Here is a 20,997-nt window from a genome sequence, read left to right as displayed (position 1 = left end):
GCGCAGGACACTGAGAACAGAAGGGAGAAGAAGATACAGCAACCAATGGGAGAGACCGGAGTGTAAATCAATATAGGACAGTGAACGAACGTCTCCCTAGAAATAGACAACGGTGCACTGGGGCTTTTGGGAAAAGTTAAATCCACACTGATGAGAAACCCTTCCCAGAGGAAAGAGCCTTTGGCCAGGTCTTGAAGACAAAGTGAATTCAACACTCAGAAACTGGAGGGAACATGCTCTCGAAGGGGGAGAAGGCCCTAGAAGCACCCTCTGCACAAACTCATTTGCACGTGTAAGTGCCACAGCCCCGTGTGTGCTGGGAACCAAGGCCCTGTGGAGGGGCCGCACAGAAGCCCCGCTGCACGAAGCTTCGCACGTATTCTGGACAAGCGCTGCCCTAGGGGCGGCTTCTCTGGCCCTTGCTACTCACTGTAAAACGATCAGGTGTCGGTGCAACAGAAAAATTTTTCTACCCCCGTTGGCAAACTTAAAGGCCCATAGTCCTTCCTCTAGATAAGGCAGTACATCCTATTTCCTTGGTGAATGTTAATTTTTAAAAATATTTTCCATGTTTTTCCCCACTTGCCCTCTGATTCAGAGGCAGTAACCACATTAGACCCAAGTTTCAACGTCCCTGGTATAAACCTTTGTCTCTTCCTGAAGGTCATGATTTATCCTTCTAAGAACCCGAAATAAAACATTATCATCGGGGCTTCCCTGGTGGTGCAGTGGTTAAGAATCCGTCTGCCAGTGCAGGGGACACGAGTTTGATGCCTGGTCTGCGAAGATCCCACAGGTCGTGAAGCAACTAAGCCCGTGCGCCACAACTACTGAGCCTGCGCTCTAGAGCCCGCGAGCCACAACTACTGAAGCCCATGCACCACAACTACTGAAGCCCGTGCGCCTAGAGCCCGTGCTCTGCAACAAGAGAAGCCACCGCAATGAGAAGCCCGCACACTGCAACGAGGAGTAGCCCCCTGTCGCCGCAACTAGAGAAAGCCCGCACGCAGCAACGAAGGCCCAATGCAGCCAAAGATAAAAAAATAAATAAGTAAATTTTTTTAAAAAAACAAAACCAAAAACATCATCCTCTTGAATCACTTTCTCCATTTACGCTTGGAGGTTATCTATTTGACCATCTCTGTCTTACTTCCACCTCGCTATTTGCTATGCTATTTGGAATTTTTCATCTTAGATTTTGAGTCCTGGATGTCAGAGGTCTCATCTTTTCGTTTTGTATTTTTCACACTCTGTAATGATCACGCTCAGACTGAGAAACAAACGTCATAACCGTCTCCTTCCTCCCCCAGAAGAACTGAGGCCCAGGCAAATCCCTTTTCTGTAAATAGACACAATCGACATTAGTACTGAGCCTGCAGACTGAGTCAATACTTCAGTAGACAGAGTGTATCACGGCAGAGACAGGATGAAAGCCAGCCTGTGGGTCTAGCCTGCTGGTGTTATTTCCAGAAATTGTTGTTTGCAGAAAAAGTAAGCTTTACAGGAATATCAAAACAAACGTAAGGTAGATAGCTAGTGGGAAGCAGCCGCGTGGCACAGGGATATCGGCTTGGTGCTTTGTGACCGCCTGGAGGGGTGGGATAGGGAGGGTGGGAGGGAGGGAGATGCAGAGGGAAGAGATATGGGAACATATGTATATGTATAACTGATTCACTTTGTTATAAAGCAGAAACTAACACACCATTGTAAAGCAATTATACCCCAATAAAGATGTTAAAAAAAAAAAAAAAGAAAGAGCATACACCAGTACAGTCAGAGAACAGAAAAAATTTAAAAAAGATTTTCAAATAACAATTCCATAAGATGAGATACAAATTTGCAAACTATAATTGAAGGTACTAAAATCAAGCATCAAAATAGTGCTTTATTAAAGTGTTATAATTCTTCCCATGTCTTCAGAAAGCCCATTATGTCTATATTTGAGCTGTTCCTTGTGCAACACTCCAAGAGGATCACAGTGTTGTTCTGCATCTATAATCAGAAATTAAAATTATTAGACAGAAAATCAGTTTCCAGAAACCATGAGAGCTGTTCCAAAGCACAAGAGAGAGCTATGAGGATTCCCTAAATTAAACTGTCTTTTAAAATAAGGCCAAGAGGGCTTCCCTGGTGGCGCAGTGATTGGGAGTCTGCCTGCCAACGCAGGGGACACGTGTTTGAGCCCTGGTCAGGGAAGATCCCACATGCCGCGGAGCAGCTAAGCCCATGAGCCACAACTACTGAGCCTGCGCTCTAGACCCCGTGAGCCACAACTACTGAAGCCACATGCCTAGAGCCCGTGCTCTGCAACAAGAGAAGCCACAGCAATGAGAAGCCCGCACACTGCAACGAAGAGTAGCCCCTGCTCGCCACAACTAGAGAAAGCCCGCGTGCAGCAACAGACCCAACGCAGCCAAAAATAAATAGAATAAATTTTTTTAATTATTATTATTTTTTTAACATCTTTATTGGAGTATAGTTGCTTTACAATGGTGTGTTAGTTTCTGCTCTATAACAAAATGAATCAGTTATATATATACATATGTTACTATATCTCTTCCCTCTTGTGTCTCCCTCCCTCTCACCCTCCCTATCCCACCCCTCCAGGTGGTCACAAAGCACCGAGCTGATCTCCCTGTGCTATGCGGCTGCTTCCCACTAGCTATCTACCTTACGTTTGGTAGTGTATATATGTCCATGCCACTCTCTCGCTTTGTCACAGCTTACCCTTCCCCCTCCCCATATCCTCAAGGCCATTCTCTAGTAGGTCTGTGTCTTTATTCCTATCTTACTCCTAGGTTCTTCATGACATTTTTTTTCTTAAATTCCATATATATGTGTTAGCATACGGTATTTGTCTCTCTCTTTCTGACTTACTTCACTCTGTAGGACAGACTCTAGGTCCATCCACCTTATAAAATCAGGTCAAGCATATTTGGGGGGAGAGAAGGGTTGAAGGTAACGGCTTAGTATAGAAAACCCATAAATAGAGCTCATTAATAAGACGTGAATACAATACTTGGAGAGTTTTTACTTTGCTATACTACAAACCTGGCGACCAAGTAGTTATCCACTGACGGAAGACTGGGAAAAATGTCTCTCTGCAAGATGAACACGTCACCGCACGTGATCCTGCCCCGGAAACAGGGCGTTCCCCGCAGGGTCTTCAGTGCTCTCCACCTTGTTTCAGCGGGACCCGAGGGGCAGGGCTGACTTGCCAGGGGCCCTGACCACACTTGTTAATGCCAGGGGAGAGAGCGCCCCTCTGGCGTCAGTGGAAACGTTATCTTTGGCCACGAGAGACACCAGCTCCGCGGTAATAAAATTAGAGTGATGACACCAGCTCTGTCTGCAGCAGCTCCCACCACCGGTGCAAATGCACATGTCCTGGGACAGAAGCCACAAATACCCTCTTCAATTTAACCACTTCCTTCCAGGCCTTTCGATCACGTCCCCACTGTGAAATGTCTTAACAGCTGCTGTCGTCTTCCCCATGAGACCCTGGCACAAGCCCCCTATAGAAGAAATAATCCCTACTTCCCAATCCCATACATTCCCCGAGACCTCAAGAGGAAGGGAGGTTCTATTGACGTCATTGGGAATTTGGGATACAAGTGTCAAATTCAGACTCTGTTTCAGTATTACCGCAGCTGATTCGGATTGCAGTTTCCAAGACACAGAAAGCTGGAAGAGTTTGACTTTTTAAATCGCCTTCCTTGCTTGGTGGATTTTAACTCTTGGTCATGAGTAAGGGGAGCATAAAACCCAACTGCCTTCCCCTCCCTCAGGAGTCTGGGCCCAGGGCAGGGAAAAATGCCAAGTGTTGGGGCTGAAGGACCATCCTTCTTGCTCCCTGCAGACCCGCACCCTCAACATCTCATCCCCACTCAACTGCTCTCTGGCCTGATCCTTTCAGAAGGGTTTGCATGTTCCCAGGGGACCTTGGACCTAGAACATGATGGGATGGCCCGAGCCTCTGCTGTCACCACACTATTGCCCGCCCCTGACATGGGCCTGGTCTGGACATCGGGGCCCCCAAAGCCCCTCGGAAAGGAGGACGCTGCTTCTTCACAGAGGGACCAATTCCTGAACCATCAGGCTGCAGCCAGACACATTAAGGCCAGCAAGAAAGAGCCAGGATTGCACCTATAAACGGACAGGAAAAGCTCATGGATTTCTCACAGTATGCAGTCCTTGAGGATGTATGACCTCCAGAGAGTTCTGGACAGTGAAAACAATCCAGGCTGCCCACAAAGACAGATGTCACCGAGGCCTCAGGTGAGGCACTGACAGCGGAGAAGAGAGGAACTCAGCCACAGCTGCTCCGGTCACTTACTGCTCTGGAGGGACCGGTGGAAGAGGGCGGCCCACTTGGATTCAAGAGCAGGAAACTTCAACTGTTATGGAAACCTTAAACTTTCACAGTAGTTTGACCACGGCAATCTGAGGAAACTGCTGTTCCTTCCATCTCTCCTTTATTTAGTAAATGTTCACTGCGAGCCTGCTGTGCCCTGGAACCCGGGTAGGCAGGGGTAACACCGCGACTTACAAATTAGCCTTTGCCAACATGGGTTTCCCATCTAACGCCGTGCTCCCCAGCCACCCAGGTGCCCGACCAGACATCTGCACGGCTGGCTGGCCGGCCTCCTGTCTGCCCCGCATCCCCACACCTCATCAAGTCTCTCCCGTGAGCACCCATCCCTCCGCCCTCACTGCCATGCCCGGATGTGCCCCCCATGCATTCCTCTCCCGTTAACCGTTTCCTGGACGTCATCCCTTTCCTCTCCAAGCCTTTCCCCAGAGTGGAACCAGAGTCAAAACTCTCTAGAGCAAATCCCATTGTGGGACCTTAAAGTCCTTCAAAGGATCCTCCACCACCTTGCAGAAGAAGTTCAAGTTGTTTAATGGGGCTGGGCTTTCCCGCTCCCCAGACTGGACACGCCCAGCACCCCCCATCCCGCAGGCTCTCCTTCCAGGGCTCTGCTCAGGCTGCTTCCGGTGCCCTGAACCCTCGTGTCACTCACACCCTCCTTCACACGACTCAGTCTTACGTGGAGCCTCCTCTGGCCGCCACGTCTGGGTGCCCCCTCCCGGGCTCCCCTCCCCCCCTGCCGTGGCACCTACGCATCGCTCTGAACAAGCCTGTCGGCTCGTCTGGATCCCCCCAGATCCCCAGCACATCATCAGGGCCTGCACACAGCAAGTAATCAACGAGCGTCCCAATGGATGGATGAGAACACAGATGAGTGGCCCCTCCTTCCTTGTGCTTCTAGATTTATCATCCGTGATAAAGCGAACTGATACCTTTCACGCAGGTCATAGAATCATAGATGTGGGATTTTCCTGGATACTCCCAACTTCAAGGTCTCTACTCCTCTAACCTAACCTTCAAAGTGTCATGGCTGCAACTAGCTAGGAAATGCCTCAAATCAGTGGGCGACAGTCCCTTAAAAAATAAGTATATGTTAGAAAAATATATTTCAAGACCATGTGTTCCTGTTGGGTTCTGGGAAGATATGGTGGCCACACATACAGAGGGAAGTCCCCACCTCGCTCTGGAGAAAGCTGGCCTGGAAGGAAAACATCTGGATGCAGAGAAGATGAAAACTGATTCCAGGTCACCCGGGGAGCTCCTGGCAAAGGTGGAGGTTGACTCTATAACCCATACAGCTCAACCTGAATTCTGCTTAGCGATGTTTCTTCCGTATTCTCTCCGGCCCCAGTCTGCTCCAGCTCAGCACTACTAACCAAGGTGGGCTGTTTCATGGGACAAGAACCATTCTACCAAGGAAGCCCCTCTAGGTGGGTGTGGGGAACTTAAAATTCAGAGGACCCTATTTCCACTAGTCTTGAATTGGCACCCAGCCTGACTCAGCCACCCTCTACTGAAAGGCAGACAAAGAATGAGACAAACGGAGACAAGTCCTCAGCTTGTGGTTTTGTTTTTCGGTTTTTTTTTTGCGGTACGCGGGCCTCTCACTGTTGTGGCCTCTCCCGTTGCGGAGCACAGGCTCCGGACGCGCAGGCTCAGCGGCCATGGCTCATGGGCCCAGCCGCTCCGCGGCATGTGGGATCTTCCCGGACCGGGGCACGAACCCGTGTCCCCTGCATCGGCAGGCAGACTCTCAACCACTGCGCCACCAGGGAAGCCCCCTCCGCTTGTTTTGATGCAGACCCAGGGGCCAGCAGCCCGGCAAACCAACAGGGGAGACAAGCTCTCTGTAAAGGGCACTTTCAATCAATCCTGCCCTTTCACCCACTCAGAAAGACACATCCCCCAACAGGCAGAGGCCCCGCGGCCACGACGCCTGCTCGTGGCTGATTTCCTGCCTCTCGCACACACCCGCTGCCTTTACCCCCTGAACCAAAAAGCACTTATCTTTGTCACTCACAATCTGGCCTAAAGTGTATTCATTGCTAAAAAGAAGAACAGCTTGAAGCAGAAGAATAAGGACGAAAAATGGTTATTTTGGGAGAAAAAGCTTCGGGCTGCCTCTTAAAGGGAACAAAAGCCTCCTATTACAGCCCGAGCAAGCGTTTATTAATAATACTGCTGCAGCCTTTTTCCCAGATTCGATTTATAACCCGAGAGACACAAACACCTGCGCCGGTGAGGCAAAGCCTGGGAGAAAACGCTGCTTCTATGACAGCATCACGCCAGTAATCTGCAGATCCCAGTTTTAACGCTTTCAGTAAAAAGAACAACGATCCCTTTCGTTTGTATAATACTGAACCATTTTAAAGGGCTTCTGCATACTTTTCATTTTATCCTTATGACTCTGCTAATGCTGGAAGGGCAAAGAACATATTCAAATTTTACGGAAAGAACAGGCGTCTCAGAGCAGGTAGGGACCCGTCTCATTTCCCAGCTGGGCGGCACTAAGTGCCTAATCGATTCATCTTTGTATAAACCCAGTGTGGCCGTTGTTCAGTGAATTGAATAAAGGTCAACAATTAATGACAGCTGAGGACGTGATCATAAGAAAGAGACGCTAAATAATAAAAGACCCGTTGTGGAGCCGAGCAGTAACAGAACCCACGTGTACTCAGACTGTCACCTCTTAACCTTACCCACGCTTTCAGTAAAACGTATCACGTTGTATGGGACCTAAATCTATACAGATCTCCCTCCTCTCCTCACTCTACCCGGTGGCGGCCACTGTCCAGCCCCCAGCGCCACACCCCAGACTCCACGGCGAATCCACGGCGCCAGCCGGCCAGTGTTTCTGTTCCCCAGATGGGGGCCTGAGCCTGACTACACCTCACGTTGTGTGGACTCAGCACTAAAAAAGTGGAACCAGGGACATGCTGGCTACTCCTCCGTACAACGGAATCTGATAGCTTTATTTTTAAATCCGTGTACTTATATATTGTACATTATGATAGACGGTTGCTTGCTGGCGTTTTGCAAAGCACGTTCTCAACCACGAACAGGTATTGAGGAAAAGGTCCCTGCTGCCCACTGTGATCCTCCCTGAGCTCTGCATCCCCTAACACAGGCTGCTCCAGGGTGCCCACCATGGCCAGGACACCTTCTGCACGGCATCCTACAAGGACAACAACGTAAATATCGATACAAGTAGGTTTCTTTTCTTTCCCAAAGAGCAGAACTAACCCAAAGGGCTTCAACTTAAATTATCTTTCACACTTGTTTAATGCCTACGATGTTCAACGCACTGAAAGAGAGGTAAGGTGAGCCTCCTGCCTTCAAGGACCCACAAGGAGAGTTAAGTAATTTAAATCCTTCTGGGATAGCGTTTTGTTAACTGACCTTCCTGCCATGTCCTTCACTAGACTAAGAACTTCTAGGGGTCGGGGATTATGATGTTGTTTGTTTAACCCGATCACAGCTTAGCGCCTGGCACTTTGCAGGCCTTCAACAAATGTTGCTGAATGATGAATAGACAGAATAACTAAATAGTTTCTTTAATTGAAGTATAGTTGATTTACAATGTTGTGTTAATTTCTGCTGTACAGAAAAGTGATTCAGTTACACATATATATACGTTCATGTTGATATATATATTCTTTTCGTTTTGGGTTTATCATAGGATATTGAATGTAGTTCTCTGTGCTATACAGTAGGACCTTGTTGTTTATCCAACCTATATATAAAAGTTTACATCTGCTCACCCCAACCTTCCACTCCATCCCTCTCCCAACCCCCTTCCCCCTTGGCAACCACAAGTCTGTTCTCTATGTCCATGATTCTGTTTCTGTTTCATAGGTAGCTTCATTTGTGTCATATTTTAGATTCCACATATAAGTGATATCATATGATATTTGTCTTTCTCTTTCTGACTTACTTCACTTAGTGTGATAATCTCTAGGTCCAGCCATGTTGCTGCAAATGGCATGATTTCGTTCTTTTCTATGGCTGAGTAGTATTCCATTGTATACATGTACCACATCTTTATCCATTCATCTGTCGATGGACAGTTAGGTTGTTCCCATGTCTTGCCTATTGTAAACAGCGCGGCTATGAGCATAGGGGTGCATGTGTCTTTTTGAATTATAGTTTTGTCTGGATCTATATCCAGGAGTGGGATTGCTGGATCATATGGTAATTCTATTTTTAGTTTTCTGAGGAACCTCCATAGTGTTTTCCACAATGGCTGCACCAATTTACATTCCCACCAACAGTGAGGAGGGTCCCCTTTTCTCCACACCCTCTCCAGCATTTGTTATTTGTAGACTTTTAAATGATGGCCATTCTGACTGGTGTGAGGTGATACCTCCTTGTGGTTTTGATTGCATTTCTCTAATAATTAGCGATGGTGAATATATTTTCCTGTGCTTTAGAATATGTAAATAATTGATGGAAGAACGGATCGATGGACAAATGGATGGATGGGAAAAAATAGACAGAATGATAGGAGTTCAGGGTAGGGGACAATTACTGCTGGTTGGAGTACAAGAGGGAGAAAATGCTTGAGCTGAATTTATCAATAATAAAAATGCAGACTAATCCTCCCATTCAAGAGTCTTCCTCTCTGTTACTGGTTCTGCCCAGAGGCAGGATGTACCTCAGAAACTCACTCTATTCTATCTCATGCCGCTTTACCTCCAAATTGCCCTGTCCCCTCCCACCACCACCTCCATCTAGATCTATACAGCCTTTGAGACATAACTGAGGATAACCAGGTAAACGGATAAACAGATTGTGGTACATCCGTGCAAGAAAATACCTGTCAGTGATACACAGGGATGACACCACAGACAGGAGTGAACCACAAAGGCAGTACGTGAAGGAAGCCAGACACAAAAGCCTGCCCACAGGCTTCCCTGGTGGCGCAGTGGTTAAGAATCTGCCTGCCAATGCAGGGAACACAGGTTCGATCCCTGGTCCGGGAAGATCCCACATGCCGTGGAGCAACTAAGCCCGTGCGCCACAGCTACTGAGCCTGCGCTCTAGAGCCCATGAGCCACAACTACTGAAGCCCGCGTGCACAGAGCCTGTGCTCCGCAACAAGAGAAGCCACCGCAATGAGAAGCCCGCGCACCGCAACGAAGAGTAGCCCCCGCTCACCACAACCAGAGAAAACCCGTGCGCAGCAACGAAGACCCAGCGCAGCCAAAAATAAATAAATTTAATGAAAAAAAAGAAAGAAAGAAAGAAGGAGGGACTCCCCAGGCAGTCCAGTGGTTAAGACTCTGCGCTTCCACTGTAGGGGGCGTGGCTTCGATCCCTGGTGGGGGAACTGAGATACTGCAAGTCACGCTGTGCAGCGGGGTGAGGGGAAGGGGGAGAGGAAGGAAGGAAAGAAGGAAGGAAGTGAGCTATAAGCCATGAAAAGAACCTTTAATGCATATCACTAAGCAAAAGAAGCCAATCTGAAAAGGCTACATTCTGTATTATTCCAACAAAAGAATATTCTGGAAAAGGCAAAACTATGGAGACAGTAAAAAAGATCAGTGGTTGGCAGGGGCTGGGGGTGGCGGAGGGGAACGAGTTAGCGGACCACAGTGGGCAGGGATGCAGATCACTACATATTTGTCACCATGTGACCCTACAGCACTAACTTCAGAGTTAACACACACGTCATCACATCCCAGATGCCACCTCCCTGGCCTCAGTATAATACTGCTGTCCTGTCAACACACCATCCTGCATAGAAGAGCCTGGATGAGGGACTTGGAAGCACAGAACACCACTCCCACCCTGAGCACCTTGCCGTACTCCACAGACACACCCATAAAGCCCAGATCTCTACTGAAATCACAGACTGCAGACCGCACAGCTCTTCATTATACAGACTTACCGACTAAGAGTCAAATCCTATCCCTAAAGCAAAATACCCACACACCACTGATGCAACTTATCAGACCACCAATAACAACACAAGCATCATCTGGGGTACCAGCACTGTACATATGATCACTGCCCAAAGTTTCATCAGTGTAGCTTAGAAGAAATTCCTAAAAACTCAAAGTCATGAACAACCTACAAAGTCTCACTTCATCCCCCAGTAATAAAACTTACCCTGTTTTCTCAATAAGACTCAGTACCACTCACAGCCTGATGGTGTTTGAACATTACCTACTTGGATTTTTTTTCTTTCCTATCTACTTCTTCCATTTTTTTCTGGGACCCTCATTGAAGAAAGTAATACGTGATGGAGAAAATAGACACTAAGAGGGAAACATTTTAAAAATGTGTTGCTTAAAAAAAAAAAACCCAACTCAACGCCAATTAATGACTGGCCTCTGGGAAGACGATGCCACTGGTTGTGAAGAGAGCCAGCTGCTCTCCCCGGACAGAGCAGCACGTGGTCAGAAGTTCATTCCGCCATAAATCGCAAGTCTATAACGTCTGAAGATCCTCCCTGCAAAGATCAACGGATAATATCTGACGACGAAGACTCTCAAGCAGCTAGGTTTTATGAGACATTAGGTTCAAAGAAATACAGTAGGACTTTGCAGTATTATGACCCAGTTCGTTTTCCAAATTAATTCTAGGTGGATCTTAGATTGTGCCCAGGGGAGATTTTCACTCAGTGTAAGAGGAAGACAAAACAACCCTGACAAGAACACAGCCAGAGCCCGGAGACACAGGCCGTGGTCTCCATCAGCATCCCTGGAGCCCCGGCGGGTCCTGGCTTCACCCCTCCCAGCCTTGCTTCCCCCGCCTGGAAATGCGGGTGATGGACTGCTGGATGATTTTATTCCTGAAAGTCTGTAATTCCATGGACAGTCGATCGAAACTGTTTGGACAAGATGATCTCTCATCGTGCTGTCCAACAGAAATAGAATGCAACGTTTAAACATATGCAATCTGAAATTTTCCGGTAGCCACACTAAAAAGAAGAAACACGGAAAATCATTTTAATGATATATTTTTTATTAAACCTGACATAGCCAAAATATTATTTCAATATATAACACGCATAAAATATTATTAATGAACGTTTTACATTCCGTTTTCGTAATAAGTCTTCAAATTCCAGCGTGTACTTTCTGCTTATAAGAAGCTTGCTTCTGGGCTTTCTTGGTGGCGCAGTGGTTGGGAGTCCGCCTGCCGATGCGGGGGACGCGGGTTCGTGCCCCGGTCCGGGAAGATACCACATGCCGCGGAGCGGCTGGGCCCGTGAGCCACGGCCGCTGGGCCTGCGCGTCCGGAGCCTGTGCTCCGCAACGGGAGAGGCCACAGCAGTGAGAGCCCCGCGTACCGCAAAAAAAAAAAAGAAGCTTTGCTTCTGACTCACATTCACTGTGCCCAGCAGCCCTGTGCGCCTGGCGGCTCCACACTGGATGGCACAGACCTAGAGGGATGCCTTCAGCTTTGATAACGTCTGACTCTGTGCAGATATCCTGAGCCCCCTGAAGGACAAATATCGGACCAGCGAGATGGAAATACAGCTTTCTACTTGCCCACTACCAGAAAGCTCCTCCCTCGCCGCTCACCTGCCTGGTGTCCAGCTCTCCAGCTCATGTTTCCATAGTCACCCTCCCTTTTCATCTCTGATGCTGCCCTGGTTCAGGCCATCGTTATTTCCCACCTGGGATATTGCAGCAGCCCCCAACTGTGCGCTTTGTTCGCAGTCTTCACTTATGCCCTGTGTTTCCGTCCAGCCCGATTCATTTTCACGGGAGGCCCCTTCTCAGTCACCTACCCACGGTGGTGTTCCCCCCCCCCGAAAAAAGTGCCTGAACCCTAACTCAGAAGCAGAGCCGAGTAACGCATTCCCAAGCATCAGGAAGGGTCCATGTGCACACGAGCGCAGAATGGACCCAGAGCATCTATTTGTTACCTGAACCAGTAAAAATGAACAGTTCAGGTACTTTGGGGAAGGGACAGGCAGGGCAGGGGACACAACAGAAACCGCATGATCGTACACTTCTAGCGATTTGGTCAGGCTACACTCCACTGCTGAGTGAGTCCCCTGAGATTCCACAGGACAGAAGATCACGCAGCTTGTTTGCTAGATATATAGCAACTACATCTTTGGGGGTTTAAAGATGGACAACCTAAATGTCCATCAACAGATGAATGGATAAAGAAGATGTGGTGTATATATATATATACTCAGCCATAATAAAGAATGAAATAATGCCATTTGCAGCAACATGGATGGACCTAGAGATTATCATACTAAGTAAGTCAGAAAGAGCAAGATAAATATCATATGATACCACTTATATGTGGAATCTAAAATATGACACAAATGAACCTATCTATGAAACAGAGACAGACTCACAGACATAAGGAACAGACCTGTGGTTGCCAAGGGGGACAGGGGTGGGGGAAGGAAGGATTGGGAGGTTGGGATTAGCAGATGCAAACTAGTATATATAGAGAGAATGGATAAACAACAAGGTCCTACTGGAGAGCACAGGGAACTATATTCAATATCTTGTGGTAAACCATAATGGAAAAGGATATGAAAAAGAATATATGCATGTATAACTGAATCACTTTGCTGTACAGCAAACTTCACAACATTGTAAATCAACTATACTTCAATAAAAAAATTTTTTTTAATTCTGTAGCTCTAAAACCAAAGTTATGTTTCCTCAGTGCATTTAGAATACAGAAAATAAAAAGAAAATGGGAAAGAGTCTTAAACAAGGATAATCTTGATGAGGCTAAAAATAGTTGATAAGAGGCCTGATCCTGCAGCGCCCTGACCTGAATAAATCAATCACCCAGCAGTGAGCTCTTTCCCCCTTTGAATATGAATGAACATCTCCCTGGTAGGAAGGTGTCATCTAAGCTGGGGGAAAAGCAAGCGTCTTTGTACTTAGGGTCTGGAATGAGATTTCAAATGTCAGAACAGAGAAGTGCTGACTCCTCATGCTGTTCGCTTACCCTAGTTCCCCATGTGATCAGTCTCGGTGACGTGCTTAAAATACTGCAGTAAAAAAAAATTTTTAAATACTGCAGTAATCCTGGCATCCTCAGTGCCATTGACGGCTAACACAGAGACGGAAAAGGGAAAAGGGGCTCCCAAACGCTCCATCAAACTGTGGGAAATGTGCCATTCACTTATTATTTGGCGTGAGATTACAAGAGACTGGAAAACGTCCTTGCAAATGGAAAACCTCGAGATCAGAGTTAATCGGGATTAGATTGCTTTTTAGGGTGAAATTTGATGATACATCAGATTTCGATTCTTACAGAGAGGCAGTGAGCAAGGTAAGAGATGAACTGTGAAAGCAAGAGACCTGCACACAGAAACAACACACCACACACACACACACACACACACACACATGTGCACGCACACTTCTGACACAGTGAGCCTCCACGACCACTGCTGATGAATGAACGGCACGTGCACTCTGGGGAACACAGCTAGCGGGCAGACCCAGGCAGCTGTGCCCGTGGGACTGTGTCCCTCTGCGCTGTCAGGGTATCTGCAGGTGCAACCAGCCATCCTCACTTCCAGGCGAGGGCTCTCTCCAAGGTCCTGCTTCTGCGTTTGCCCCTTGATAATGGGGAGAAACTCCCAGGGCACGGATATGAGATCACTCTTATTTTTAGCCTTTCTTAATGGGTGTTAACATTTGCTCTAAGCACTTTTAACACCTAAATGGATGTAAATAATACCTTGTATGCAGTGTGGTATTGACCAGAGGTTATATTTAGTCAATGTCAAGATTCAGGGAGGAAAGGAACAGACCCATCTTTAAAGGTGCTCTGTACAAACCCTCCCATAAATGTTTGAAAACTTTTTAGAGAATAATTCTAACTTAACTTGAACTTTATTTTAACTTAATCTTAATTATTTAGAGAATCATTTTAATTTGTCTAGCCGGCACCTCGGTCAGATGAGGGTTTAAGATAAAACATTCACTGTAAAAATAAAATCAATGAATGATGAGATAACGGAAGCCGTCAACTGAGGTGTTTATTGACCCTGCAGGATAAAAAACGACCTTGGAGGCAGGACTACTCCTCATGGAAGGTGACAACCTTCAGAGACATCAGAGGATGGAAACTCTAGCCATAATCAGAGCGCTAGCTGGGTAATCACATACACCCAATAATGACACAAAAAGAACACAAATTCTCCAGTGATGACTATGCAGTCATCTCCTAGTTAAGGCCTCCATCATACGATGGAGACGGGAAAACAGTGACAACTGAAGTTTTTGCCAATTCTGCTGTTTGCAGGGTAAGTGTCTAGGTGGTGGAGTTAACCTTAGCTGATGACGGGCAGCATGAGAAAGGTCAGATGTGTTGTCGATACGAGCTCGACCGTATCATAAAGCCCTCTCAATGGGTCGAGTAATGCACGCGCGCACGTTTATGCACGTTACTCGCTAATCACAACCATCCCGTGAACTAAAAAATTTATTTTCGTCCTTATCGGTGACGGAAGCAGAGGAAGCTTTTTAATGTCATACAGGTAGCAAATGACGGTGTCAGAATTTAAATCCACTTCTCTCTAACCTGAGGGCCCGATGTTTTAAATCCCATATACACGAGCTCTAAGACTCTTCCAAACACAATCCAGACCCTTAGATCAAGTCCAAAAATAATCCATGACAAAGCTCGGTCAAATCTGTATTTATTGAGTACCCACAGGATAGATAGTACAAAAAAATGGAAGAAATTAGACCCAGTTCTTTATTTCCACTTGAGGAAGAGAAAAGAATATAGAATGAACGAATTCGTTCTGTGAATGCAGGTCTGATATTGAACTAGGGAGGTTGGAAACAGTGGAAAGCACCCTGGCTTCGGAAATTACCTGGTCCTACCAGAAGCTGACCAGCAAACAACACACAACTGGATTGTTCTTCTCTTCTGTGAAATGAGGGGATGAACTCTGAGATCCCTTCCAGCATTTGAGCTCTTCGCCCTTTCAGCTGCCCCAATTCTCCTCATTCTTCCCTTGAAACTTGGGTCAGATTGTTAGGGGAAAACTAGGTCCATGTAGGAACGCTTTTTAAAACAAAACAAAATTAAAACTTAAAACCACCTTTGAAGACCAGTAGGAATGCTCGTTAGGGGAAAACTAGGCCCATGTAGGAATGCCTTTTAAAACAAAACAAAATTAAAAATTAAAACCACCTTTGAAGACAGGAGAGGGCAGAAGAGATGGACGGGCAGAGTGACATCCATCCAACACAGAGGCTCAGCGGTGTTCTAGAATAGGTGCTCCACAACTTAATGGCCCTGAGGGAACATCCTATCAATGAAATTACAATGATATAACTCATATGTCTTCAATAGGAGTACACTACAAGACCTGAAACGTAACAGTTAACTAGTTTATTTGATGAGAAATGACTGTGCTTTACTTTTGTATATTAAACTTTCTATTTTGAGACCATTTCAGATGCACATGCAGTTGTAAGAAATGACACTGACCTTTCTGTGTACCCTTTACCCAGTTTCCCACGACACCACCATCTTGCAAAACTACAGGACAACATCACAGCCAGGACACCGATATGCAGGAAGTCAAGACACAGAACATCCCCATGAGCACAAGGATCCTCGCGTTGCCCTCACATCCTTCCCACCCCTGCATCCTCCTTCACCCCTGGCAAGCACTAATCTGCCCTCCGTTTCTATGCTGTTGTCATTTCATGAACGTTACATAAGTGAGATCAGACAGTATATAACCTTTCGTGGTTGGACTTTTTCTCTCAGCACAATTCTCTGGAGCTCCACCCAAGCTGCTGTAGTGGTTCCTGTTTATTGCCGAGCAGTGTTCCGTGCTGTGGACGCACCAGTTTTTGTTCGATCATCCAGCCCCTGAAGGACATCTAGTTTCTTGTGATTAGGAGTAGAGCTGCTGTGAATGTTGAAGTACAAGTTTTTGTGTGAGGGTAAGTTTCTGTTTCCCTGGAATAAATGCCCAAGAGTACAAGTGCTGTGTCAAATGGTCACTGCAGGTTCAGCGTTGGAAGACACTGCCAACCTTTTCTCCCGAGTGGCTGGACCACTTCACCTGCCCAGCAATAACGGATGAGGGATCCAGTTTCTCTGCACCCTGGCCAGGATTTGGTGATGTCAGCAGTTTTCGTTACAGCCATTCTGACAGGTGTGCCATGATTCACTTTTTTTTTTTTTTTCGGTACGCGGGCCTCTCACTGCTGTGGCCTCTCCCGTTGCGGAGCACAGGCTGCGGATGCGCAGGCTCAGCGGCCATGGCTCACAGGCCCAGCCGCTCCGCGGCATGTGGGATCTTCCCGGACTGGGGCACGAACCCGCGTCCCCTGCATCGGCAGGCGGACTCTCAACCACTGCGCCACCAGGGAAGCCCCCATGATTCACTTTTAATGAACACAAAGATCCAGAGACAAAAGGAAGACACTCTCTACAGCCACCAGGAATCTTTAGTATCTTCCTGGTCCCTTATGATTATCTTCAAGGTACACAGTAAATCAGCCTCTGCCCTTAATGAACTGAGTAATGGGTAGGAATACAAGAGCACCTCCCTAGTGTAATACAACTACCAACTGCTCAGAGCAAATATCATACTCTAGAAGCATGAAATTCTGCAAGCATTCCCTTTAACGTTCTAAGACCAAAGCAGAAAGGGCACTTCTGGTAAACTTTTTTCAGTACTAGCAAATATAATCAGATAAGAAAAATAAGGGTTATAACAATTACAAAGGAAGAAATGAAATTATTATTTGCAGATAATGTCTACACTTGAAAAATTTAGAGAATCCGTAACTATCAAAATTCATAAGACTGTTCACTAGGTTGTTGGGTACACAGTCAATATAAAACCCCAAAACCTTTGCTAGGCACCGGCAACACCAATTGAAAATGTAATTTTGGGGACTTCCCTGGTGGCGTAGTGGTTAAGAATCCGCCTGCCAATGCAGGGGACACAGGTTCGATTCCTGGTCCGGGAAGATCCCACATGCCGCAGAGCAACTAGGCCCGCGAGCCACAACTACTGAGCCTGCGCGTCTGGAGCCTGTGCTCTGCAACAAGAGAGGCCACGACAGTGAGAGGCCTGCGCACCGCGATGAAGAGTGGCCCCCACTCACCGCGACTAGAGAAAGCCCTCGCACAGAAACAAGACCCAACACAGCCCAAAATAAAAATAAATTAAAAGAAGGCTCAACATTTTTAAAATGTCTCTTCTCTCCAGATTAATCTACAAATTGAATGCAACTTTAACCAAAATCCTAACAGGATGGTTTTGTTTTCAGAAAAGGCTCTTTTAAAAATACCCGTGGAGGAGTACAGGGCTACTGTCCAGGCCTCGCCACTCTGTCGAGTGGAAAGAAGAGGCCTCAGAGCTCAGGACCCTCCCTCGCAGCCCTCACAGCTCCTCCCCCACTTCCATCTGCCGTCTTTGTCGTCCAAACTGATCCCAGCAGGCCCTTTACCCAAGTTCAAATGCCTGCCCCCTGGGAGCCCACACTGTCCAGGTCGCCCGCTTCCTCACACAATGTGTAAATACCCCAAACAGACCACCGTCTCTTAAAACCTTCCTCCCTGTCTTCCTGAACTCACAGCCTATCCGTCAGCGAAGCCCCTCCCCCTCCCCCTCCCCCTCTGGACATGCCCGCACTGCTCCGCCCTGATGCTGCTGCCACCCACCGTGGATCTCAGATCCCTGCCCTTCCTTCTCCCTGTAATGCCCTGCCTTTGACCTTCATGCCAGCAACTGTGCAACAGTAGCTTTCGCCTTAAAACAGCCTTCTAGAACTCATATCCTCCTTCAGTGACCCTTCACTGTGCTCCCCGCCACGCGCCCCCAGTTACAAAATTCACCCAAAAGAGTTTTCCGGTCATGCTGTTTCCAATACCTGCCCTCTTAGTCTCTCTTGAAGCTGCTCTTACAGATAGGCTTCCCTGTGATTACACACAATCAGCTCCCCTCAAGGTCACCCATGTCGTCCCCTCCCCACTGCTGAAGAAATGGGCGGTTCTCAAGCCTCAGCTGTCCTGAGCGCTTGGTAATGCTGGGCCCAGCTGGACACCCCGGCTTCCTGGACACCGCCTCTCGGGTTCCCTCCGAGCTCACTGGCCATCCTCACAGCCCCCCTGCTGTTGCCCTCATCTTCCTGACCTTGAAATGCTGGAGTGCCTAGGGCTCTGCACAAGGACCCCTCTCTTTCTGGCCACGTGGATACACATCACGTAAGCGGCAGGGCCCAGTGGCAAATGAAAACGCAGGCCCCCTGTTCAAAAATCAGTAAGACCCCCAACATAGCAAGAGCAGAGCATGAAGACAAACTCGGGACTCTTCCAAGACTGGGGCCCGTGTGAGGCGTGGTTACACACCCGTCCTGAGAGCCCGTCCTGCTGGGCCCGTGGGCCATCGTGAACGTCCTTCTCTGGTCTGGACACCGGCCTGATTCACACGTTCAAAGCCAAATTCCTGACCACCACCCCCGCCAAAAGGAGAACCTTCTCTTCCTGCAGCTCTCCCTATCTCAGTAAAGGGTACATCCTTCCAGTTTCTCGGACCAAAACCCCTCGAGCCATCTTTGCGTCTCCGCTCTCACTGAGACCCCACAGCCCAAGCATGAGCAAATGTTGCGGGCTCTACCTCCTCACACAGGGCAGCTGTGCCCTCACGTACACCTTGGCACCGACGCGGGGACCATCTGGCACCTGGACGGCGCCCGCCCCCCAACCGGGCTCCCCGCAGCAGGTCTAGCCTGAGCGCGTCAGCCCTGGGAGCCTCTGACACTGCGATTCTCCGCAAATGTCTCTGAAGGCGCCCTTACGTTACTCAGGTTTACAAAACACTGGTCTAAACTGTCTGATAAGTTGTTTTCCTCTCACATTATTCAACTACAGGAATAGGAAAGTCACTTATTTTTATAGGCCTATTTTCTCCAAGAGAGCAAACAAAACCCACGATTCCAAGCGACCCCAGCTCCAAACCGCAAACCCTGTACCTTCCTCGTATCAGAGATGGACCTACAAACTTGCCAAGAGTCCTGAAACGGAATGAAATCTAATCCCTTTCCACCTCTCATTCCCTAAGGGTGTCGACAGCCCATCAAGTATCACAATCACGTGACATCCAGCTCAACAAGGCCGGGGTCCCTAAACATGCTACAAAACGAACGCAACACGGCGCCTAAGGCTGCGAGCGGACGGCATGCCGCCCTGGGGGCACCGGGCGTGTGGCTCAAAAAGACCGGCCTCCGAGGCCCAGCCCGGGCGTCCCCAGGGAGGGGGGAGGGTCACCGGCTGGAGCGTCGCTGCGCGAGGCCCCGGGGCCCCAGGGAGTCACAAAGCTGGGGTGCCCCGCCGCCCCACCCCCCAGCTCTGCAGCAAAACGCGCGGCGAGGCGGCAGGGGCGAGAGGCTGGTGCGGAAACCGCCCCGAACCCACCGCGGTGGGGACGGGCACCGGCGGCGGGGTGACGATGGCGGGCGGGGGGGGGGGGGAGGGTGGGGGCCGCCCTCACAAGACCTGCCCGGCGCCCGGACTCTGACCGTGTCCCCACCCCCGGCCCAGGCCTCCCTGGTGTCGCGGCGCCCAGCCCCCAGCGGGGGCGGGGCGGGGGCGCGGGGGCGGGCGGGGGGCGGGGCGCTGGGTCCTGACCGCGCCCCCGCCCTCTCCCCCCTCCCCGCCCCGCCCCCCCGCCCGGACCATCCCCTCCCCACCCCACCCCGCCCCGCCCTCTCCCCACCCCCAGCCCGGACCGTCCCCCCTCTCCGCGCCCCCGCTCTCACCTACGGACGTGCGGGTCCACGACCTCCGGGGCAGGGACATCTTAAGAGTCTGGCCGCGGCCGGGGCCGTTGGGCATCGTGCCTCCCGCAGGCGCTGCGCGGGGCTGGGCGCGGGGCCGGCGGCCCGAGGGCCATGGGGAGCGCGCCGGGCCGGGAGCGGGCGGCCTCCTGCGCGGGGCTGCGTCGTCCGCGCAGCTGCAGCGCCCAGTGCGGCGGCGCCGGGGCTGCGGGCTCCGGGCGCGGGCGGGCGGAGGGGGGGCCCGGCCTCCGGGGAAGCCTCTGGAACGTCGCGCAGGCCGAGGCGCCTTCAGGTGCGGAGAAGGCACGCGGGAGGCGGGATCGGTGTTTTAGGGGCTCGCCTAGGAGCCGGGCGCCCCTCAGGGACCGTTTCTCTCTGTGCCCATCTGCTACCTGGTTGCCCCGCCTGCCACTTGTCAGGGGGCGCAGGTGGGAGTCGTTCGGGCTCCTACTTCCCTTTTTATCCCGCCGCAGTTTGTCCTTCCATGTCCAGTACGGTGGGACCTCTGCGAACAGGTATTTCTAAGGTGCCTGACATGTGGCCTGGAACTCAGGAAGGTCCTGGGTCTCTGGACTCCTCGCCCCAGCCCTGCAGCCTCCCTACACCTTTCGAAGCTGTAAGAAATTCTGGGCATCACTTAGCGCGCGACACATACACACCTTCTTCCATAGAAACAGAATCGTTGAGAGGTGAGGTGACTGGTCCAAGGTCACTTGATCTACTTTTGCTTGTTTTTACTTTAATGTTAATTTTGAAACTGTGCTTGGTCCTGCTGGGCACCATTCCATAAAGAAAATAAAAGGAAAAAAAGCTGCATCTTTTTAATATCTGATAAAATTCTGACCTCAGAGTGAACACACACGAAAA

General features: G+C 49.2%; 1 protein-coding gene across 1 annotated transcript in view; it reads right to left on the bottom strand.

The window, feature by feature from the left end:
• The window catches only part of LOC132413675 (phospholipid-transporting ATPase IB), a 518,461-nt gene extending 498,247 nt beyond the window's left edge, over positions 1-20,214 (bottom strand). The window contains exon 1 of the mRNA XM_059995779.1: positions 20,113-20,214. Within this exon, the coding sequence (XP_059851762.1) occupies positions 20,113-20,188 (76 nt within the window). The 5' untranslated portion in view covers positions 20,189-20,214. The remainder of the gene's footprint in view (positions 1-20,112) is intronic.
• Between the last annotated feature and the right edge of the window lie 783 nt (positions 20,215-20,997).

The sequence above is a fragment of the Delphinus delphis genome, chromosome 18 (genome assembly GCF_949987515.2).
Source record: "Delphinus delphis chromosome 18, mDelDel1.2, whole genome shotgun sequence".
NCBI classification, from domain to species: domain Eukaryota; kingdom Metazoa; phylum Chordata; class Mammalia; order Artiodactyla; family Delphinidae; genus Delphinus; species Delphinus delphis.
Note: the sequence above shows the minus strand (reverse complement) of the source record. Positions and strands in the feature narration are given on the sequence as shown.